General features: G+C 40.5%; 1 protein-coding gene across 1 annotated transcript; it reads left to right on the forward strand.

Moving 5' to 3' along the window:
- The first annotated feature begins 24,250 nt into the window (after nucleotides 1–24,250).
- On the forward strand, nucleotides 24,251–25,303 carry LOC141322899 (zinc finger BED domain-containing protein 5-like). The gene has a single exon (XM_073833448.1). It carries the CDS (start codon nucleotides 24,251–24,253, stop codon nucleotides 25,301–25,303), a length of 1,053 nt encoding a protein of 350 aa, XP_073689549.1.
- Nucleotides 25,304–25,756: the final 453 nt, after the last annotated feature.

A 25,756-nucleotide genomic window follows, 5' to 3' on the forward strand; every position in this document is an offset into this window, starting at 1 on the left:
GATACAACATCCTTTTTTTATCGAAACAGGAATAAAAAGGATCTTGCTTGGAAGAAAGTGAGTGAAGAGGTCGGAGAAACTGGTAGGTTATAAAAAAGTTCTTTACTCATTATGCATATTGAGACTACAAGTTAGCTAAAGCCGGCATATCGCCGTATTTTCAAACTAATTTCCCGCTGACTAGTCGATGTGTTTATTCAGAGGAAGTATGCAGGAAAAATGGAAGTCTCTGAGGGATAAATAAAGTGCAGCCACTCTCTCAACAAAATCCATGTCAGCCATTTTGCAACGAACAGACTGGCAGCCAAGCGGCAGAAGCCCCTCCCATGACGTGAATTCGCGTCTGTTGTGAAGTGATTTGCACACGCGAATAGCGCAAGTAAACTCAAATGTTGAAGCGTTTTATTCGCGTAAGTCGGTGTGAACGCCCCTTAAAGTGACTCATCCCCCTTTTCAAAAACAGCTGGTGTAAGTCCAGATGTGGATGCTAATAAACCCCCTGCAGAAGCCCCGGCCAAACGCAAAAGAGATAAGTCCAGAAAGTAATCATAAGTAAATCCAAGTTTTGGATATGTTTCTAAGGACACTATGAAAAATGACGAAAACAGTGGTCGAACATGGCTAGGTACGCAAATGTACGCCGCACTTTTAGCAGCACTGTGCCCTGCATTATTTGCCTTAAAATGGAAAGAATCCTTATTTAAGCATCTTCATACTTCACATATGTTCCTTAAGCATTAATGTATACATAAGTGCTTGTTGCAATGTAAGAATAGTTGGTTACGTAAGTTTGTATAGTTAATTGTGTTGTAAATACAACTGTCTTTCAAAAAAGAAAAGTGATATGAGTAATGGAGGGCCTGTGCAGTAGAGCTTTAGGTCTAGCAACACCCCTGGTTAACACTGAAGGTCAGGTACTGTAATTTTACACCTGACAGTAATATTAACATGTAAAGTTCTGTTAAAATTAAGGCTGAAGTTCATGTAAATGTATAATAGTCCACCTGACTGTATAGGGAAAATGCATGAAACTATAATTAAGACAACTGTAAACAACTTAATAAATTGTAGACAACGAGGCATGTAGAACAACAACAAAGTTTTGTCTTAAAATAATATACCTATGTTTCACACATTTTATATCAGGGGGTCCCTGCCCCATGTCTCTATCACCAAAAGGGTCCTTGACCGAAAAACGTTGAAGACCCCTGTGTTAAAGCAAATCTGTGGCCTGACCTTTTTTTTTTTTTTTTTTAAGTTTTTACAACGAACTAAACACACTACAATTTTCACATTTTTTTATGATCAAATAGTTTAACGTATTTCTCCAAACTAAAGTTTTTATACTTCAAATATTTAACATAAAACGTGAATGAAAGAACCAACGAACATGAATAAAAAACATCACAAATTCAAGATGGCGGCGGGTGTGCCGGGGATAGTTTTGGCACTCCTCGTTTATGTGCTGATTTTAAGTAATTTTAGCCCCATTTTTATTGGACAAAATTTTAATAATAGTTTTTTTCCTTATGAGGATTTAAGATTATCCTGTGCAACTCATTTGATGGCGAGCCGTTCAAATAATAATCACTTTGGTTTCGGGAGACATGCTTTGACTATCACTTTTATTCATCCACATCTCTTCAATAAAACAACAGGACGAATGTACAAAGCTGTACTACGCCAACAACAAAGCCTCGCTTTCTTTATTTCAATTTGTCTATTATTATCTGGCGACATTCATCAATGCCCTGGTCCAGTCAGCGTACCAACGCGGACGGGGCCACATGTATCATCTATCTATAGTAGGAGCAACTTTGGAAACCTACAGGTACGTTCATCATCACATTGCTATGCTTTGGTGCAATCGATTGACATACCGGCTTCTGTTTCTTCGGCGAACGCTGTGGATCTTCCGGTGGTAGGCGTCGTGCCGGCGGTTGGTGCGTCTGCTTTGGATGGGGAGTGCGGTTTGTTCCGGAGGAATGGCGTGTTCTGCGGGGGTTCGCGGAGTTTGCTGGAGGGGAGCCAGGGAGATGTTGTTTGCCCTGCTGGCGTCCCTGTTGTTCAACAGAGATCGCCGTGTGGGTGTGAGGATGCAGGCAGTGACTTGTCAATTCGAAAATTGTCACAGTCACAATCTCATTTTACTGAAGGTAATGCTGTTATGGATAGCTTAGCTACGATTGGAAGTTCTACAAATCAAAACAGGAAGTTGACGACAAATCGAGCAGTAGTGAAAAATAGAAAATGGAACGTCTTCAGAACTGTGAACAACTCTAAAATATTATGGGACCCCAGCATAAAACCAAAGGGCTTATTTGGTGGTCATTTGAATGTACGTAGTTTCATGTCTAAAAATGAGCAAATACGACATTTGTTAATGGACTCTAATTTGGATTTCTTATGTCTGTCCGAAACTTGGCTTCATGAGAATTCACCTTATGCAGCCATCACCATACCAGGTTATCAAATTTATAGAAATGATAGAGTGAGATCTAAAGGTGGTGGTGTTTTGGTGTATATAAAAAATAGTATTCAATGTGAGGAAATTAACTTGTCAAATAATGACTTGGAATGTATTGGATTGAAAATTACAGTATCGCCACAAATGTTTTTTAGTTTGATTGTAATTTATCGCCCACCCTCTGCCAAGGTAGATTTTTATGAAAATTTTCGTAGTATGCTTCTTAGATTCAACTTTGAAAAAGAGGTATTAATAATGGGGGATTTTAATGTTAATTGGGAAGACAGAGTAGCCAGGAAACATCTTAAACAACTATGTGATAATTTTGATTTAACACAGGTAGTCAAGGGTCCAACAAGAAAAACTCATAATACTGAAACGCAGATTGATTTAATCTTTTGCAATAAACCAGAAAGAATTACAAAATCCTTTAATATGATCACTGGACTATCTGACCATAATTTAGTTCTGGTGACAAGAAAGTTAACTAGCAAAAGGTTTTCTGTTTCAACTCTCAAGGAGAAAGAAGTATCTAGAATACCCAACAAAGTACGGGATCAGTTTATAGATAAAATAAACAGGTTTAACTGGAGTGATTTGCTAGCTGGGAAAGATGTACATGATGGAAGTACAGTGCTTACAAGTAGACTACAGTATTTTATCAAGGAGTTTACCCAAACATTTAGAAAAAGAAATTTTAAGAATAGTCTCCCATGGATTAATGCGGACATTCTTAATATGATGAAAGAACGTGATCTTGCAAAAAAAAGGCTAATAATTCAAAATTAAGTACTGATAAACACCGTTTTGCAATGTTGAGGAATAAAGTTACATCTCAGTTAAGAAAGTCAAGGGCTGACTTTTTTCTAACTATTATAAACAATGCAAGGGGCAATTCAAAATTGATTTGGGATCAATTAAACAAATTGCTGGGGCAGGAACATAAAGACAGTAAACCTGTTGATCTTGTGTTGGATGGGAAAAGTATTTCTGATCCAACTGTGGTTGCTACAGCTTTTAATAACTATTTTGTAGACTCTGTTGCATCTATTGCACAGGGTTTCTCACACGTAGATATTAGTAAGTGCCCTATCTTGTCATCAGAGCATAGCCTCGTGTTTTCCAGCGCTTCTGAAAGAGACATAGAATCCTTAATTAGTTCACTTAATACTTCTAAAGCGAAAGATGTCTTTGGTATGGATAATACAATGTTGAAAGAATTAGGTTCGTCCTTGCTTATCCCCATCACAAAAATTATAAATCAATCAATTTCTCTGGGGGAATTCCCAAATGCTTGGAAATTATCTATTGTTTCCCCTTTATTTAAATCAGGAGACAGACAAATTATTTCCAATTATAGACCTATTAGCATTTTGCCAGTAATATCCAAGGTTTTAGAAAAATGGGTGTCTCAACAGATTAGGAATCACTTGAATAACTCAGTTTTTTCCCTTCATCCACTACAATTTGGATTTAGGACAAATCACTCCACTGAGACAGCAAACTGTTTTTTTATCGAAAATATTAAATCATTGCTTGATAGGAACAAGGTTGTTGGAGCTATTTTTTTAGATCTTAGGAAAGCCTTTGACACTGTTAATCACAATATTTTATTGTCTAAACTATCTCATTTTAATTTTTCAGATAATGCTCTAAAGTGGGTAGCATCTTATCTTTTTCAACGATCACAAATTGTACGTATTGGTAGCTATCTTTCTGAACCTCTTCAGTTATCCACTGGAGTGCCTCAAGGGTCTATATTGGGCCCCCTTTTGTTTTGCATGTATATTAATGACTTGCCAAGTGTGTGCCCAGAAGTGAGAGTTCAAATGTATGCAGATGACACTGTTTTATATATTCATGGAACATCAGAAGCAGCTGTGGCAGCCAAACTTACGAAGGCTATGGTTAAAATTAGTGAATGGTTAAATCACTGTAGCCTGCAGTTAAATCTTTCCAAAACAGTTGGTATGTTTTTTAGTAAAACTACCAACTCTGCAGTTGATCCGGATATTTTTATTAACGGTGAAAAAATTCAAATTGTCTCTGAACTTAAATATCTTGGTATTATCATTGACTCCAAACTTAAGTTTAATTCTCAGATTTTACATACTGTTAAGAAAATAAAATTTAATTTATCCAATTTTCGATATATCAGGAATTCAATGTCTACCCAAGCTGCCAAAGTGTTTATGCATTCTATGATATTTTCGCATATGAATTATTGTCTAACTACTTGGTCTCAGGCCAACCATTCCGCCTTGCTCCCAATACAGACTTTATATAAACAAACGTTAAAAATTTTTGAGAAGAAACCACGTCACTTTCATCATTGTAAAATTTTATCAAAATATAATCTGTTGAGTTGGGATAATTTGGTTAAGTTTTCAAATGGCTGTTTAGCTTATAAAATTCTCAATGGCCTGGGCCCACCACCTCTTAGTGAGTTTCTGAGTTTAAGATCAGAAAACAGTCGTCTCACTAGAGGAACATTTAGAAGGGACTGTGTTATTAATTTCAGAAAAAATGCTTTTAGTCAGTCTGCCTTCTCAATTAAAGCCTCGAAAGAATGGAATGACATCCCAACGTCAATTAGAGAATTAAATAGTTATAATGAATTTCGTTCTTCTTTTAAATCTTGGCTTTTTAGCATGCAAATATGTCAACATTAATTTTTTTGTGTTGTTTTTGGAATTTGTAGGGTTTGTTGTATTATGTTATATTTTGTTATGTTTGATTAAATTGTTGTATTTGCATTGTATTTTTAGGTTGCCTGTTGTACATCTGGCCTAGGACTGCAGATGAAAATTAGCCTTTTGGCTAACTCTGGCATATTTTGACTTGTCATGTTAATATGCATTGTCCTTGTAATAATAAACTAAATTCAAATTCAAAAAGAAATCTGTAAGGAACGTCTTCTCCCTCAAAAAAAACAAACGGATTATTTTAGCCTTAAAGCTCACACACACACGATTAAAACATACACATCTTATTTGCGCTGCCTCCATTCATGTTTAACTTAACTTAAATATATAATATTTTTTCACAAAACACGTTATTTGAAGAGGAACATTACTTTTAATCGGAGCGTTAGCATAGCTCGCCTCTCCTCAGCCGCGCTTCACAAGGAAAGAAAGACGGAACATAGCGCTCTCTTAAAGGGGCCACACCCCAGATTTGATAACCTACTCAAACTATGGCAAAGAAATGCATATGAACGCACCATTTCCAGATAAAATTAATATACAAAAATACTAATTTACAGATTTTTTTATTTTTGAGTGAAATTTATAAGTTAATAATAAGTTTTATATTAAAAACAAACATTTTGAAATATAAAAACATAACTGAGGCTAAAACTCTCACAGGATAACTAAATATGTGTTTATTTATGATTTTATATAGTGGTTTGTCCATTTGTCACTGAATATTAGGCTAATTAACTAAGGTGACCAGGTTTCAGAAATGAAAACCTGGGACATTTCCTAGTTCAGTGGTCAAAATATCACTTAAATCTCATTTGTAATTATTATGATATATATATATATATATATATATATATATATATATATATATTGTCACGACCACACACAAAGGGAGAAGGTGAGTACCTTTCAAGGTATTTATTAACAAACGTGCACAGTACAACACACGTGCAATCGGGTGAAATAAGGTCTCTGTGGTCAAATCTTCAAACAAACACAACAGGTGAGTTCAAGTTCATAAGGATCATAGCGTTAGCAATAGTCACTTCCCTTTAACACGATTAACGTGTATCACAGGAGAACATCAGAGCAATCCACGAGGAGCACAGGAGAACATCGGAAGAATCCACGAGGAGCACAGGAGAGACAACAGGAGGGGGAGAAGATCCACAGAGAAACATCCATGCAACTTTGATACCAGCCGCTGAGTGAATGTTTGGGGAGAGTATTTGAAGGGAGTGGTGATTACAGGTGCAGGTGACGGTGATAGAGCTCTGGTGATGGGCGTGGTGCAGTGATTGGGACTGAGGGAACGTGCTGAGGGTGTGACATAGCCCCCCCCCCAAGGGGCGGCTTCCAGACGCTCCAAAAAACAGGAAGAAACAGTCCAGGGGAGCGGTGGGGGGGCCAGGAGACTGAGGCAGAACAGGTTGGGCAAAGTCCCTCCAGAGCAGAGCAGGAGATTCAGGAACCCTCCAGGGCAGAGCCGAAGGCGGAGCAAGGGGTTTAGGAGCCCTCCAGGGCGGAGCAGGAGGCGGAGCGGCCCTCCAGGGCGGAGCAGGAGGCACAGGAGCCCTCCAGGGTGGTTTGGGAGGCGCAGGAGCCCTCCAGGGCGGAACAGGGGGCCGCATCATGGACAGGGACCTGGGGAGAGCAGAGATAGAGGAGGCAGACAGAGCAGGGAGGAGCCAGATGGTAGTCCAGAGTCCAGCCCGGACGAAGCCCCAGAGCGGAGTCGAAGGAGGGAGGAGCCATGGTGGAGAGATGGCAGATGACACCCTGGGGACGAGCGATGGAGACGGAGCTACTGGCAGAGGTGACCCAGGTGGAGCCGAGCAGACGGAGGGCCAGGGTGACACAGAGGTTCCAGAGGGCCAAGGCGGAGCTGATGGCTCAGGCGACTGAGGCGGAGATGTGGATCCGGAAGACCGCAGCAGAGCCGGAGCGACAGAGGACAAAGGCGGAGCTGATGGCTCAGGCGACTGAGGCGGAGATGTGGATCCGGAAGACCGCAGCAGAGCCGGAGCGACAGAGGACAAAGGCGGAGCTGGAGGGAAGGAGGAGCCTGACAGAGCCGGAGGGACAGAGTGACAAGGCGAAGCCGGAGGAATGGAGTCCCGAGGCGGCGGATGGTCGACGACTGACCAAGGCGGAGCCGGAGGGACGAGGGAGCCCGGTGGAGCTGGTGGGATGACGGGCCACGGTGGAGATGAGGGAGCCAGGAGCCAAGGCGGAGCCGGGGGGACGAGGGAGCCCGGTGGAGCTGGTGGGATGACGGGCCACGGTGGAGATGAGGGAGCCAGGAGCCAAGGCGGAGCCGAAGGGTCGGAGGACCGAGGTGGAGTCCAGGACTCGGAGGCTGGAGGTAGAGACTGGGGATCGACCTGCCTAGGCGGAGCTGGAGCCTGGGAGTCCCGAGATGGGTCCACAATCCTGGATGGCGCAGCCTGAGGGAGAGCTGAGGGACAGACAGGCACTAGCAGAGACAGGGCTGAGGAACTGGCTGCTTTGAGTGGAGGCGGGAGAGGGAGGCTGGGTGGGAACTTCAGAGACTCTGGACGGCTGGACGGGACCAGCGCGGATTCAGGAGAACTGGACAAGACCAGTGGAGATTCTGGACGGCTGGGCGGAACCAGCGGGGACTCAGGACGGCTGGGCGGAACCAGCGGGGACTCAGGACGGCTGGGCGGAACCAGCGGGGACTCAGGACGGCTGGGCGGAACCAGCGAAGGCTCTGGAAGGCTGGATTGCACCAACGGGGGCTCTGGGCGGCGTTCTTGAGGTGCGGGCTCTGGACGGTGCTCTTGAGGAGCGGGCTCTGGACGGCGCTCTTGAGGAGCGGGCTCTGGACGGCGCTCTTGAGGAGCGGGCTCTGGACGGCGCTCTTGAGGAGCGGGCTCTGGACGGCGCTCTTGAGGAGCGGGCTCTGGACGGCGCTCTTGAGGAGCGGGCTCTGGACGGCTGGACGGGACCAGCGGAGATTCAGGATGGCTGGACGGGACCAGCGGAGACTCAGGATGGCTGGCAAGGTGGGAGAAGCTATTGGTTTGGTATGTGAGGGGTTCAGGCGGGGGGTAAGCCGGCAAGACGGGCTGGGTTTCGTAGTGGGTTGGATGAGGAAACTTACCATCACTCTTTATTTCTTTAACCTCGATACTAGAGCCATTTATATAAAGAGTGAGGTTGATTAGTTCAATCAAGGAAAAATCAAATATGGGGGAGTTGCATCGGATTGTTTCCGCATCCAAACCCATACGAAACACCACAGCAAGAGCGAAGTCAGGCCAGCTTACCTGATGGGAGAGCTCAAGGAATTCCTCCACATACCACTCCAATGTTCGCCCACCTTGCCGTAGGTTCCGTAGCCTGTCCTCAGCGTCCGACAGTTTTAATGCTTCGGGAGAGACACCGCTGAATGCTGCGTTCGCCTCCATGAGTGAGCTGAAGAAATTATTTTTTTTGATGGGCTGGTATCCTGTCACGACCACACACAAAGGGAGAAGGTGAGTACCTTTCAAGGTATTTATTAACAAACGTGCACAGTACAACACACGTGCAATCGGGTGAAATAAGGTCTCTGTGGTCAAATCTTCAAACAAACACAACAGGTGAGTTCAAGTTCATAAGGATCATAGCGTTAGCAATAGTCACTTCCCTTTAACACGATTAACGTGTATCACAGGAGAACATCAGAGCAATCCACGAGGAGCACAGGAGAACATCGGAAGAATCCACGAGGAGCACAGGAGAGACAACAGGAGGGGGAGAAGATCCACAGAGAAACATCCATGCAACTTTGATACCAGCCGCTGAGTGAATGTTTGGGGAGAGTATTTGAAGGGAGTGGTGATTACAGGTGCAGGTGACGGTGATAGAGCTCTGGTGATGGGCGTGGTGCAGTGATTGGGACTGAGGGAACGTGCTGAGGGTGTGACATATATATATATATATATATATATATTTTTTTTTTTTTTTTTTTTTTTGGTTCCAAACATTAGCTAATAATTAAAGTGGTGTTTAACGATGAAACTCTAGTTTTTTTATATAATTCGCCAAATTAAATAATTCACTATGAAAAATAATAACTATTGCAAATAACAATACCATAACAAAATGATGGCTTTACAAAAACACATTAAAGATAATTAAAATAAATAAATATAAGAACATATGAGAAAACTATTTAACAAATGTTGAATATTTTTCTAACTGTATACGTTTTTTCAATTTTAACTTTCCAACTTTCATGTTTACTTTTGGAAATGTATATTTTCTATCCATAATCAGGTTTATTGTTTAGCGTGTTAGGCATGTTATATAGAGTTGTCGTCAGAATTGTTGGTACCCTTGATAAATATGATTTAAAAAGGCTGTGAAAATAAAACTGCATTGTTTGTCTATTTGATCTTTCATTTAAAAAAATAATGAAATTATGAAATAAATTATTTTCTCCAATACACAATGTCCACAATTACCATTAGATTGAAAAAAGGTTATATACATGCAATGCTAAGAAGGCATGGGAAGGGTTTAATAGTCAGTGGCGGCTAATGACAAATATCTCTGGGGGGGGGGGCAACTGTTCCGATGATGGCAAAGATAACCGCTTTAATGGGTAAACTTATGATAAAATATTGTTTGATTTGGTTTCCCTGTTCCTAGATGCCAACATCAGGCATGAATTGTACAAACTGTACAGTATTTTGAATAGCTATATTAAATTTATCACAATGGTCTTAAATACACTGAAACACTTCCACCATGGCCATCCAGAGGCACATTGTCATCAACTAGTTTGCCCTTAAAAAGCAATACTGCTTTACAATTAAAGACTTTTTATTTCTCATATTAAAACTGTAATTAATCAAATCTTTCCAGAACATATTCAGTATAAATTTGGCTGCCAGTATGCAATCAATACAACTATTTAAAATTCAACATTTGGAGAATACAACATATAACATAAACAATGCACCATTTAATAACACACATCACTTGTATTGAAATTTTGCTCGCCTCTCTTTTAAGCAAGCAAAGTGATCAATTACACTCTCGTTAAAATCAGGCATGTTCCTGACAAGTTCCCTCTCCATCGAAAGCATGGCCAATGCATTCAGACGTTCCTGTCCCCTTGTATTTCTCAGGAATGTTTTGATTCTGTTTAAGGTGGAGAAACACCTCTCAGCTTCAGCTGTTGTCATTGGAGTGGTTATGAGAATGTTCAACAGCACCACAGTCTCAGAGAAGGTTTCCTGGAGGTTGTAGCTCTGTAGAACCCGGTACAGAGCCAATACACCACAGCAGCCCCTGAAGTCTGGACTTTCATCGATCAGAGAAAGTTCAGTCCTGAGCTTCTCCTTGTGTAGCATGGGGTATGCCCTCACGGTGGTATTTGGAGCCTCTTCAGGGAATGTTTGCTGGTGCTGGTCAAACAACCCTCCCTCTAGCAGCACGGCACTCACAAGGTGGCTGGTGAAGGAAAACCTGTCTCTGGCATGGCTCAGGATTGTGACAGCCGAGTCGTCACAACACTCAGATTTGAATTCAAGAAAACCTATTGGACTACTATCCCTTGCAAGTGTACAAATTGTGTGGCCTGTCAGTGCTTGCTCTTCGCCATTCTTTTCCTCCTCTAGAGTGATGTCTACAGCTGTGGGGTAGGAAATACAAAAGGCAATTTCCAACGCATTGCCTGTCTTCTTGAAGAAAAAAGGAAAACTTGGTGCAGAGACTTCTTAGCTGGGGTTTAGAGAGCACAGGTCTGTCAGATTTGCTCCCACCCATACAGATTCGCAAACTGCTAGACAGCTTTAGCCTACACACCAGATAGAATGCAATGAAGAGGACCAGCAGCCACATACAGATGTACACAGTGGCAGCCTGATCCTCTGCTTGCAAATTCTGATAATGTACTTGAGGGGAAAAAAAAAAAACACTTTAGAGAATTTGTACCTGCAATATGGAAAAAGTGGAGCAGACAGGGGACTTGTCGATATTTTATGTTAGCACCATTGTTATCTGGCACTGCTTTAATCATCCTGGGCATGGAATTGACCAGAGCTGCACAGGTTGTTGCTGGGATCCTCTTCCACTCCTCTAATGACATCACAGAGCTGCTGGGCGTTAGACACATGGTGCTTCTCCACCTTACGCTTGAGGATGCCCCACATATGCTTAATAGGATTCAGGTCTGGAGGCATACTTGGCCACCCCATCACCTTCACCTTCCTCAGCAAGTCAGTTGTCATCTTGGTGGTGTATTTGGGTCGTTATCATGTTGGAAAACTTTTCAGCAAACTGTTTGAAGGCTTTTTTGTGAGCCAGCTGAGATGAGACTTGATGAGACTTCTTTCTGAGACGATGCAAACAGACTTGTTGCAGTTTGTGCCATATGGTCTGAGCACTATCAAGCTGACCTTCCACTTCTGCAACCTTTAAAGCAATGCTGGCAGCACTCATGTACATGTTTTTTGAAGCCAGGTTCTCCACCTGACGCTCAGAATGACTTGTTTCTTATTGGCTATTCTGAAAGTACTGACGTAATCACAGCCATGATCATCCAGATTTAAAATCCTGAATATCAAACATGTATGATCTGATCGGGGCAGCCCCGATCTGTGTGCTAGCAGATCGGGATGTGCAAGATTCGATATTTGAACGCCTCACATTACAAGATAATCTGCGCCGAACATCGGGCCGATCGATGACAAAATTTTTGCTCTGTTCTCGGGAGGAGAAAATCGGGGCAAAATCGGGCTAAATCTCCTGTAGTGTGAGCCGGGCATTATGCTGAGGTGGCCGTTTATCTCCCGCGCTTTGCTTACGTGGCTAATTAAAATATGAACGTAAACGAAGCTGGTGGGCATGATCGAATTAAATAATTAAATTAGCTCCGTTCGAATAGACTGGACATTGCGTTGGTTTCAAATGGATTACTTTATCACAGAATATTTGTTTCAATAAAACTTACTTTGTTTAAAAGTAAACATATCAAGCTTTCTATAGACATTGCTCACGTCTCTGTGTTGTGTATTGGCTGAGTTATAGTATATTTTAATGATGCGTTTCTGAATGAAGATCACCGAGACCAACGTGGCAGACAGCACACCCTGTTTGTTTTCATTTTGCAAAATCACTATTTTTTTTTTGTGAGTACATACAAAGTAGACCCTTTACAGATTCGATTTATGTACTGCTTTTATCTGTACGATCAGAAATTCATTTTGGGAAACTGCCAGAAAACACATGCTTTTTACAATGTTAGGAAGAAATACAGTACAATAAAACATTCTGAAAGGATCTGGCGTGAGAGGAGGGATTCTGACAAGAAAATGCACTTTTTTCTCAAATTAATGTACCTTAATGTACTTTCATTTGTTCATGACCTTCATGAATGAATTTAACTTGAATTAAAGGGAAAAAAACACTTTAGAAGAGGATAGAAATATCCTCTCAAAGCAAATCCTGTCAGAATATACTTGGTGTAATAACTAAAGTTACAGTATAATGAAGTCTACTCTGACAGGATTTGATTTGAGAGGAGTGTTTCTGAAAGGAACTTTGCTGTGTATAAGAAAACAGTGCATTAATTTACCGTTACGTTAAGTAAATGTTACCATGAGTCTTTTCTCTGTATTTTTGCTTACCCTCAAGATGTCTGCACACCTTACAGCCGCCCTAATTTATCATTGCACAACTCCTAAATGACAGAGAGGGACAAATAATAATTAGTATATTAGCACAAACAATGTCAATATATTTAAAAAATCACAATACAATTAAAGAATTAAAATTTTGTAAACAATACCTTTGATCATACATACATTTTTTCTCTTAATCACTATGATCTTAATTCTGTTTTATGTTTGCTCTATCTGCTATTTTCAAAAAAAAAAAAAAAAAAACTTCTTTCATTTTTTTCCTCATCAGAATGGCATCTCCATATAGCCGCCCCAGTCCCACCAGGGTCAAGTGTGTACAGAACCGTAGAAGTGCCAAAATCCCTAAACTTTAAGCTTGAAAATGTTGAAATTAGGGCTGGCAATCAAGAGATCAGATACCTTAGTGCACTGTCCACTGGTGGTCAGGTGTACATCACACAGTCCTCTTCGAAGAGGGTGTGACATACTACATAAAAAACTACACCGTGTCCTCACGGTATGAGCAGGAACGTCTGTTCATGGGGCCAAACACGACGACCTACAAAACCAATCCCCTCACACTGACCTTTGGTGCCGAGAAGATGGCCAAAGATGCCCTGATTCCACCATCTGTCTCGGATACTGGGGATGAGCAGGACCTCTTTTCAAGAGGGGGCTACTTGACTCTGGAAGGAACAGTGGAACATGTGAGTGATTAAAACTCAATTATCAAACACAAAACATTATTAATTAATATTTAACAATTTATATTTTAATTTAAAATACCTTTATAGATGCAGGTTGCAAGGATGACAACTGTGAGGGACACAGAAGTCCCCATCTTGGATCTGGGGTTAAAAAGGGGCTCCAGAATCCTTGATGTGTCCTTGTGGCGGGACCAGGCCCTGAGCAAGCTCCAAATAAATGAAAAAGTCAACATCTGTCACCTCCGAGCAAAATGCCAAGGCCTCAAAGTTTAATTCAACCATCTACACAACTGTGGAGTACCCTGGAACTCCAGAGGTCTTGCGAGAGCACAATTTGAATTGTCTCTGCAAGACACTCTGGCATCGAGCAATGATGCAGGTTTCTGCAATACGTAAGCAATAGTGGGAACCAATCAAATTGGTGTATCTGATGTAGGCGGGCCAGAGGCGAGCTAAGCTGATGATGACAGCACTGCGACGTCCAAATAATATAGTAAACTTTGAAAGATCGCTGTCGTTGTTTGAAACGGCTTTGGCCGCTACAATGAACGAGTTAGACTTGGCTTTCCATATAAAAGGAGGAACAGACAACCGAAAACTTGAATTGTTCCTTTGCAAGAAAGACGTTTTTGCTGTTTTGCCGACTGGATACGGCAAGAGTTTAATCTATCAGTTCACGAGTTCACGCTTACATATAATTAGCCGGAGAATAGTAGTGCATGTTTGGCGTGCTGTCCGGTGAAGGGCTCCGAGCTCGGGAGTGGCCCGAACCCAGAGTACGTTACCCCCCAATAGGAGTAGCGAGAACTCGGAGTGATGAGATGGGGTGGTGGAGGGTTACTGATAATCCATCGAGTGAATTGAGGTGAGTCAGCTGTATTTAAACCTATGGCGCTGATTGACTTGTGATGTTTACGCTAAGCATCTGACGTGCTTCTCCCGAACTTTGTTAATGAAACATCATTAAGCTCTGCTGGTAGCTAAGCGTGTACTGCTGTGATTGGTCGTGGCGTTATCCAATTGCGTGCAGTTAGAGTTTCAAATGCATGCTCGGTGCCTCCCCTCGAGTTAGGCAGTTTTCATTGCTCGATCCCAGACCCATAATCTTAATAGATTAGGGTCAGGATTTTTCCAGGCTAACTGTGGAGGTATGCAACATAATAAATACAATTAATTAAAAACAAGTTAATTACATACAGAATGAATGAAAATTAAGTTCAATTAAAAAAAGTAAATTTTCAATTAATTTAAAGATATATAATGAACAAGTTCATAAGTAATAAATAATATGTAAATTCATTAAAAATAAGTTTATAAAACATTATAATAAATACATTTTATTAAAAACAAGTTCATTATATATAATTCATTAAAATAATAAATTTTAAAACAATATAATTGATTTAAATAATTGCATTTAAATAAATACATGGAATTCACTTTTTAAAAATGAACAGTTAACAGTGTGATGCATGATTATTTTTTCAACTAACTTTGTCTGTCTCGTAGTCAAAATACCAATACAATGTTGTTTCACTATGTATTACGTAGACATCCATTGTTTTTTATATCAGGCTATTGATACCAGGGGTTGTCCAAACTCATGCACAGTTTAGCTCCAACCCTAATTAAACACAGCTGAACCAGCTAATCAAGGTCTTACTAGGCACACTAGAAACCTCCAGGATAGTTTTCAAGAAATCCTAAAGACTTTGGCAAGATTGTTCCGTTGTGTTTGATTATCATTTTTGCTGCATATAAAAAAATTTTCTCCTAAATTATCATGTGGTAACTATTTCATAAAATCAATAACACGCCCAAGGCTGCATTGTGCCTAGCACCAACCTTCAGCCATGACAATATTCACAATATAGCACAGCCCTTCATAGATTAATGTGTAAACATAACTATTATAACAACAAAAAGCAAAATCATCACAGATTCATTATCACTAAATTTGTTTTTATTTATTTATTTATTGCAATTTCCAAGGTTTTGGAGCAAGGACCAGTGGTGGAGGACATCTCTCTCTCTCTCTCTCTCTCTCTCTCTCTCTCTCTCTCTCTCTCTCTCTCTCTCTATATATATATATATATATATATATATATAAAATTAATATAATTATACACATTTATATACCATATCACTATGACCTCAAAGCACTCTGAGATATGGATATAGGGAGCAGATGGCTTTGCATGCTTTTGAATTTCTCTCACAGTACTTTGAAGTCATACAAAACGCAATCTACTACTACTACTACTATGTAATATGTACACACCTATATGTACAGTCGTGGCCAAAAGTTTTGAGAATTACATGAATATTGGAAATTGGAAAAGTTGCTGCTTAAGTTTTTATAATAGAAATTTGCATATACTCCAGAATGTTATGAAGAGTGATCAGATGAATTGCATAGTCCTTCTTTGCCATGAAAATTAACTTAATCCCAAAAAAAATTGTTAAGAAAGCTTCAGGGCATCCAAGAAAGTCCAGCAAGCGCCAGGATCATCTCCTAAAGAGGATTCAGCTGCGGGATCGGAGTGCCACCAGTGCAGAGCTTGCTCAGGAATGGCAGCAGGCAGGTGTGAGCGCATCTGAACACACAGTGAGGCCAAGACTTTTGGAAGATGGCCTGGTGTCAAGAAGGGCAGCAAAGAAGCCACTTCTCTCCAAAAAAAACATCAGGGACAGATTAATCTTCTGCAAAAAGTATGGCGAATGGACTGCTGAGGACTGGGGCAAAGTCATATTCTCCGATGAAGCCTCTTTCCGATTGTTTGGGGCATCTGGAAAAAGGCTTGTCCGGAGAAGAAAAGGTGAGCGCTACCATCAGTCCTGTGTCATGCCAACAGTAAAGCATCCTGAGACCATTCATGTGTGGGGTTGCTTCTCATCCAAGGGAGTGGGCTCACTCACAATTTTGCCCAAAAACACAGCCATGAATAAAGAATAGTACCAAAACACCCTCCAACAGCAACTTCTTTCCACCAATCCAACAACAGTTTGGTGAAGAACAATGCATTTTCCAGCACGATGGAGAACCGTGCCATAAGGCAGAAGTGATAACTAAGTGGCTCGGGGACCAAAACGTTGACATTTTGTGTCCATGGCCTGGAAACTCCCCAGATCTTAAAACTTGTGGTCAATCCTCAAGAGGCGGGTGGACAAACAAAAACCCACTAATTCTGACAAACTCCAAGAAGTGATTATGAAAGAATGGGTTGCTATCAGTCAGGATTTGGCCCAGAAGTTGATTGAGAGCATGCCCAGTCCAATTGCAGAGGTCCTGATAAAGAAGGGCCAACACTGCAAACACTGACTCTTTGCATAAATGTCATGTAATTGTCGATAAAAGCCTTTGAAACATATGAAGTGCTTGTAATTATATTTCAGTACATCACAGAAACAACTGAAACAAAGATCTAAAAGCAGTATAGCAGCAAACTTTGTGAAAACTAAGATTTGTGTCATTCTCAAAACTTTTGTCCATGACTGTAGTTGCATCGCTTTGACGTTTTGGTTCATTGTATCCCACCTTCTCACGTGCCCTGATTGGTCAATTATGTTCAATGCCCACATGCTATAGGTCAAACTACTTTTTGTTAATTACCTTCAGCAAGTTTGAAAACAGAAAAACAAAGCTAACAATTATTTCTCTCCCAGGAGACTGACATACCCTTCCTCTGAAGGCTCCACTTTGTCTGCTGAAACCCAGAGGGGAGATTTGAACAAGTATCTTTTTGGCTCTTCTTCCTGATCTTCAGTCAGGGTCAGTGGGCTGATTTTAAATTTGCTGGTGGCTGATTCAACAAAGATGCTTGGCTTTCATAGTTGTTTGACAAGGTATGGTTTTTCACCAAGTAGCTCACCCCTTCTTCAAATTCTGAGGTCTCATCTAGGATGTACCAAATGAAAGATAAATCACTTTTTTTATATAAGGTTCCTTTAAGGTAATATTATTTTTAGTCCAGTAATCCAGTTTTCTCTCATCTGGGAGTTTACTGACACACCAGTGGAATGGTCTAAGACAGCCTTTCTCAAACTGTGGTACGCGTACCACTAGTGGTATGCAAAATAATACTTATACTAAAATAAAATAAAATACATTTAAAAGGTGAAACACGATTTAATATATGAGAATGTATGAAAAAAAAACTATCAACCGATGACAAAAAATGGAAGGAAATTAAGACATTTAGAAGACAATTAAGAAATTTAAAAATCGGGGACTTCCGGTGGCTGGGCACGAGTGATGCACGCCTAAAACTGAGCTCCGTCTCAAAAGTCCGAAATTTCGAGAAAATATCTTTACAATCAGAATTTAATATAGCTGATTTTAGTCTGAAGTCTCCCTGAAGATGTCTGGATCAAAATCCGCAAAGAATAAGCCTTCGCAAGACGAAACGGCAACGAGAAAGAAAGGGAAAGAAGGGCCGAATGAAGACTCGCCGAACTCAGCCATTTTAATGGCTTTGCAAGAACAAGAGGAGAGGTTTGCAAAAAAAGTAAAATTAGCAGTGAGAGAGGTAATGGAGGAGGTACTTTCCGGAGAAATTCAAACTTTAAAAAACATGATTGAATCTTCGAACTCAGCCGTTAACGAACTACGACAGGATTTCACCCGCCAAGCTGAACTTGGCAAAGCATTACAAGGGCGGATGGATTCGATGAATGCAAACATGCGCTCGGCTAAACAGGAGCTTAATACACATCAGCAAGAGATAATCAACCTCCGAGACAAAATTGTTGAAATGGAGGACAGATCGCGAAGATGTAACGTCAGACTCGTGGGCCTACCTGAGTCAGCGGAGGGGGAGAACGCTGTTCAGTTTCTTCAGGAACATCTACCGAAATGGATCCCTTCCCTCCAAGTCGGTGGAAAGATAGAAATTCAGCGGGCTCACCGTATTTATGGCGGTCGTGATAAGGCAAACCGACCCCGAACACTCATCTTTCGGCTTCTCCGATACCAGGATAGGGAAAGAATTCTTAATGGAGCCAGAGCACCTCAGTCCGAAATAATTCATGGTTCATCCAAGCTGTTATTTTTTCCGGATTTTAGCAACGAAACGGCTCTAAAGAGAAGATCGTTTGACAGTGTGAGAAGGAAGCTTGCAGACAGGGGATTGCGCCCTTTCCTGATATATCCAGCGACCCTGAAAGTGAAGTTCAACGGAACGCTGCATCACTTTAAGAATGCTGAGGATGCCGGAAAGTTTCTACTGGAGTTGGATCAAGCTCCGCTCTCAACGCCTGCTACGTCGAGCATCTCTGCCTCTTCGTTTCCAAGTGGATGTGACGACCAAGAAAACCCTACCTTCGGTACTTCAGACTAATCGGTGCAAATCAAACCGGTGAGCAAAAAGCCCTCGCCTAAATAGGTCTGATGGGTTATGTACTAGCGTTTCTGATGTTCGTTTCGACTCGGACTTGGGACGAGCTGCTTTAGATAGCCACAGGCAGTAACACTTTGAGTTTTTGTTTATTTTTCTCCACCCAAAGAGAGAGAATTCTAGGTCTTGTCTCTTGCGGATGGATTGTAATGTTCTTTGTTCTTTTGTCAATTGTTCTATCGCCAAAGCCTTGAAGTTTTTGTGTAAGTTATGTGCATTCATTATTTTACTGTTTTTAAATTCATGTTTTTATTTTGTGGAGGCCCATCTGTATCCTGAATATTTTATGTTAAAGCCCCATTTATGAATATACCCCTTAATGTAATGTCGTGGAATGTCCACGGCCTAAACTCGCCGATTAAACGAACGAAGTGCTTAGAATTTCTTAAACGAAAAAAGATCTCAATTGCTTTGATCCAAGAAACACATTTAAAAACGAATGATATTCATAGATTTCAGAATAGATATTATAAATGCATAGTTCATTCTTCTGCCCCAAATAAGTCTAAAGGCGTTGCTATTCTGTTTGATAGAAAATTAGGAGTAAGTATTGATAAATGTGGGAAAGATAGCGAGGGACGCTTATCATATGCTGCTGTAACTGTCCATAATATAAAAATCTGTTTTGTATCAATGTATTGCCCTAATATACCCGACTCCAATTTCTTCAATGTGGCTTCAGTCACTCTCTTAGATATACCTGAATACTTACTGGTAGTTGGTGGTGACTTCAACCAAGTGTGTAATATTACCTTAGACAGATCAGCTAACATCTATTCTGGCCTTGATGCACCTTCCGGGATTAATAGATTTATTACAGAACTGAACATTATTGATGCTTGGCGTTTACGAAATCCCTTAGTTAAAAATTACACCTTTTTCTCTAGTAGGCACAAAACATTTTCGAGAATTGACTACATTTTTGTTTCACCTCAATTAAATAATTTAATCAGATCTGCAGACATCCTTCCTATTATTATTTCAGATCATGCTCCTGTGGTATATACTTTTGAACTTACACGGAATCCTAACAAACACACACATAGATGGCGGTTTAATACAGTGTTACTTCAGAACTCAGAGTTCCTGAAACAGTTGAGAGCTAATTTGAAACTGTTTCTAGAAATTAATCTTGAGTCAGCATCATCACCCCAAATACTTTGGGAAACAACCAAATGCTTTATTAGAGGAGAAGCTATCTCGTTTGCTTCTAATATGAAGGCGTCCAGAAATTGCAGAATTGTACAATTAGAAAATGAAATTCAACTATTGGAAGCGGATCAAAAGCGCCAGTTCTCTGACCAAAAACAGACATCTCTTTTAACTTTAAAATTTGAATTAAATAACCTACTGAAATCGAAAGCAGAATTCTCCATCCACCGCACAAGAGTGACTTATTATAGTCAAAGTGAAAGCTCAAGCAGACTTTTAGCTGCAAAAATAAAACAAAATGAATCATTTTCCATCATTAACGCAATTGAAACCCCATCAGGTTCTGTTGCCTATGATGCAGAGGAAATTAATGATACTTTTAGACTTTTCTATTCAAATCTTTATGAACCCGAGGCATTCTTTGACCCGACTGTCCTTAAATTATATCTTTCAAAGCTTAATTTACCCGCCCTGTCCAAGGAAGAAGCAGAATTTCTTGATAAACCTCCCACTATTACAGAACTAAAAGATGCACTAACCTCAATGAAAAGGGGCAAATCTCCAGGACTAGATGGTTTTCCTCCGGAGCTATTCCTGGAATTGTGGGATAGTATTGGTCCACTTCTTCTAAATTCAATAAACTACTCTCTTACCACTGGTTCATTTCATCGTGATCAAAATACATCACTTATCTCTGTGTTGCTTAAGAAGGGCAAGTCCCCTCTGAAGTGCGGTAGTTACAGGCCAATATCTTTAATTTCAACGGAGTTGAAGCTATTTGCTAAACTTTTAGTTAAAAGACTTGAATTATATGTATGCAAATTAATTCATTTTGATCAATCCGGATTTTTAAGAGGGAGACTTGCATCTGATAATATTAGGCGTCTTCTGCACATTATACATGCTTCTGAAATTGATACTCAACCTGCAGCAGTCTTCAGTTTAGATGCACAAAAGGCCTTTGATCGGGTCAGCTGGGAGTATCTTTGGATAGTTCTAGAGGAATTTGGCTTCGGAAAAACATTCATATCTATGGTCAGAACACTCTATACTAATCCTTATGCAGTAGTATCAACAGGTAACATTCTGTCAAAGTCATTTCCTCTGCATCGTGGCACCCGTCAGGGCTGCCCACTTTCCCCCCTACTTTTTGCATTGTCATTAGAACCACTAGCACAATCGATTCGACTTGATTCTTTAATATCACCCATAATCATACAAGGAACTCAGCATAAAATTTCTCTTTATGCAGATGACATACTCTTATATTTTACTAATATACATGTCTCCTTACCTCAAATAATAAAAGTATTCTCCCAGTTTAACAAATTCTCTGGCTATAAAATAAACTGGGATAAATCCCTTCTTTTTCCATTAAATGCATTTGCAAAAAGCCTTCCATTACCGCCTATTCCTCATATCCAGTGGCATGACACAGCATTTACATATTTAGGGGTAAAAATAACAAATTTGTCGAATATATCACGTATAAATTATGATAAACTTAAACTTGAAATCTTTGCAGATATGCAGAGATGGTCCAATCTTAAAATGTCACTACAAGGTAGAATTTCAATTATAAAAATGAATGTTTTGGGTAGGTTAAATTTTCTTTTTTCTATGATTCCTTTATCTCCACCTGTAAAATATTTTGAGGAGCTGCAGTCTCGAATCTCTAATTTTATTTGGGATGGTAAAAAACCCCGGATCCGTCTTAGTACTCTTCAACGGATGAAATTGTCTGGTGGTCTTGCACTGCCTGACTTTAAATTGTATTATTGGTCCTTTCAGGTGAAATCACTTACAAATTGGTGCGACAAAGACTCTGTACTTCCCTGGCGTCAGATAGAACAAGAAATTGTAAGACCACATAGAATTGAAGATCTGTTATTTGCTGGACTTAAACCTAAATCTGCACATAAGATGTTTGGGCCAATTATAGGCAACTCTCTGCAGATTTGGACAGATGTTCAGAGTCAAATGGGCTGCACTACTAAACTTTGTGATCGATCCCCTATATGGCATAATTATAATTTATTGCAGAAGTATGGTTCATATTTCAACACAAGTTGGGCCTCTAAAGGAGTTTACACTCTGCAGGATCTATATGGACAAAATGGCTTAAAATCATTTCAGGACCTTCAAGAAACATACTCTCTCCCTGGATTTTCCTGGTTTTTGTACCTGCAACTAAGGTCAGCTATCAAAGCTCATGGAGTTCCCTGGGACTCTCCCCTTTGTGCTCACCCTCTGAGTCTGTGGATTTATCCAGGAACATCGTGTAGTGGACTGGTGTCTAGAATATATACACAGTTAATCTCAAAACGTGATAAACCCCTGGGAGTGATTAAATCGTGGAATCATGATCTTAAAGAGAGAGACATGGAACTGGACTGGAACAATGTATGGAACAATCTGTTTTTTTCATCAAAGAATCCTGCACACCAACTAATCCATTTTAAGTTTGTGCAGAAATTTTACCTTTCCCCATACAGACGTTTTAAAATGAAGCTTACAGATACCCCAAATTGTGAAAAATGTAATTTGAATGCGGCTGGTACTTACTTGCATATCTTTTGGGACTGTCCAGATGTCTCTAAGCTTTGGTCTCAAGTGGCAGTTTTTCTTGAAGATATATTGGATTTCCCAGTTCCTAAACGGCTTACTTTATTTTTATTTAATGATGATTCATCACTTATTACTGGTACTAATTTGGCTTCTAAGAAAATTATATTTGCAGGTTTAACTGCTGCAAAAAAGACCATAATTCATTCTTGGTTTTCTTCTGGATCCCCATCAATAAAAGAATGGTATAACTACTTTAGAGATATTGTTCTGATAGAAAGATCACTGGCCGTCATTCATAAAGCACGAAGTTCAACTTTGGATGTTTGGAACAAAGTTATTGTCGCACTTTTGGAACCACCTGTTTTTCCTCAGGTTTAATGCATAATTTAAATGGGTCTTAACAATGCCACAAATGGCATTTTATTTATTTTGCACTTATTACTATTATTATTTACTTTTTCTCTTGTCTCAAGGCTTTGGCAACTGTAAATAGTTTTAATTTTGATGCTTTATATACTTGGTGTATAACAACGCAAAATGTATATCTCATGTGGAAGTGAAATAAAAAGATAATCACAAAAAAAAAGAAATTTAAAAATCTGCAAGTGTTTCTGGGTAACGTTAGCCGATATATGTAATATTCCCGCCGTTACAGGCGCCGTTTGTAGCTGGGCTGTGATGGGAAGATGGTTTAGTTACCGTAATAACAAGGACTTTAAAAATGATGCGTACGACAAAACTATTGTCGTGGCTTAAATCAAAGACAGACGTGCAACAGGAGATAACAACAACCAAAGAGGAGGACGTGTGTGAGCCAAGCACAAGCGCGAACAGTGATGCCAGTACCAGCACCACAACATCTGCTACTGTTAGCAAAAAACGACATAAAACAGTAAGGAGATATGACGAGAACTACATTAAACTTGGATTTATTTTTAGCGGAAGAGAGGAAGACCCCCGACCGCAGTGTGTGGTGTGTGGTGACCAGCTGGCCAATGAATCAATGAAACCCTCACATCTCAAACGGCATCTAACAACTAAACACCCGGCACTTGTGGACAAACCAGTGAGCTTTTTTTTACGAAAACGTGATGGACTGAAAGCAGTCAAAGTCCACGATTCAGTCCTTTGGTACACACACAGCCAGAGCACATGAAGCATCATATCGTGCCAGCCTCCGGATCGCCAGAGCCGGTAAGCCTCACACAATTGGGGAACAGCTGTGTTTACCATTAGCCAAAGAGATGACAAAGATCATGTGTGGAGAGGAAGCTGCCAGAAAGTTAAACTTTGTGCCGCTTTCAAACGACACCGTGTCAAGAAGAATAACGGACATGGCCAACGATGTCAAGAACACACTGATTGAACGCATAAAAAAAGCCGCTATTTTGCCGTACAGCTTGATGAGACAACAGACGTTGCAGATTTAGCACAACTATTGGTTTATGTGAGATATGAAAATGACGGTGCAGCTGCGGAGGATTTCTTGTTTTGTAAACCACTTGAGACCCGAACTACAGCTGACCACATATTCCAGGTACTTAATGCTTTTATGCAAGAGAACGGACTGGACTGGAAAAAGTGTGTGGGTGTGTGTACGGATGGAGCAAGAGCAATGACTGGCCGTAACAGCGGGGTCGCGGCTCGCATCCGAGAGGTGGCACCCGACATGCGCTGGACTCACTGCAGCATCCATCGTGAGGCGCTGGCAGTGAAGAGGATGCCTGACGACCTTAAGTCTGTCCTGGATTCAGCTGTAAAAACGGTCAACTTCATCAAGGCCAGACCAATGAATGCTCGGTTATTTCACGTGCTCTGTGAGGAGATGGGAAGTGAGCATGTCCAGCTTTTGCTTCATACTGAAGTAAGATGGCTCTCAAGGGGAAAGGTGCTTTCAAGGCTGTTTGAATTACACAGAGAGGTGCAGCTGTTCTTGCAAGGGACAACCTCCCCCTTTGCAGACCTTTTTGAGGAACCCGTGTGGCTCAGCCAGTTGGCTTACCTGTCAGACATTTTCTCACGTTTAAATGAACTTAACTTGGGACTACAGGGACTCTCCGTAAATGTTTTTGATGTGCAGGACAAAATCAATGCACTGATAAAAAAATTGGAGTTATTTGAAATCAAAGTCAGAGCAGGTGATGTCACAGCTTTCCCTGCTTTAGAGAGCTTTTTGTCAGAAAATGACCTGATGCTTGAAGATGGAGTGAGGGAGAACATTGCTGCACACCTCACCTCACTCAGACAACAGTTCTGCAAGTATTTCCCAGGTATGCACAAAGATGGAGCTGGCAGCTGGATGAGAAATCCCTTCACCATCGACATTGCCCACATGGCCTCAGGGGACTTAACTGCTGTTGAGCAGGAGAGTTTGATAGAACTGTCTTGTGATGAAACACTGAAGGCCTCTTTCAAAGAGAACATTTTGTTGGACTTTTGGATAAAGCAGTACAGTGAATACCCTGTGCTCTCTGACAAAGCAGTGCACACTCTCCTTCCTTTTGCAACCACCTACCTGTGCGAGAAAGGCTTCTCTTCACTTGTTGTCATAAAAACAAAGTACAGAAGCAGAGTGGATGCTGAGCCCAACCTGAGACTGAAGCTGACCTCCATTGACCCAGACATTCCTCGATTGTGTTCACAGAGGCAGGCACACCCATCACATTAAGCTCATGTAAGTGGTCATCATGTCTGTGGATGTTTAATTGCAACTCATTTGAATGCTTTTCCACACCTTTTATTCTTAGATCTTATTGTTCTGTCTCTGTGTTTGTCTGTGTCTCTGTTTCAGAAAGGAGTCACTAAAGCTGAGAAACAAGAACTGCAGTTAGGCATAGCCTGTTTTGATTTTTGTGTTTTGTTTTTTGAAGTCAAGTACAGTAACATTTCAGCACAGCACAGTTTTATTTAAATTGTAAGTACAGTTTCAAATAACATTGAAGATTTGTTTTATATTTATTTTATTACAATGATTAATTTTCATATGCAGTGCATTTTAATTGATTTTTTTATTTAAGTAAAGTTTATGATTTTCCTATTTTAAACACAGTGTTCCATCTGTGTATGATTGTTACCGTGGCCAACAATATTAAATAAACTTGTTAAATAAAACTTTTAAAAT

This window comes from Garra rufa, chromosome 1, assembly GCF_049309525.1.
Source record: "Garra rufa chromosome 1, GarRuf1.0, whole genome shotgun sequence".
Taxonomy (NCBI): Eukaryota; Metazoa; Chordata; class Actinopteri; order Cypriniformes; family Cyprinidae; genus Garra; species Garra rufa.

Excerpts from the sequence above, each read along its gene's own strand:
- LOC141322899 (XM_073833448.1), top strand. The coding sequence starts at position 24,251 with ATGACTGGCCGTAACAGCGGGGTCGCGGCTCGCATCCGAGAGGTGGCA.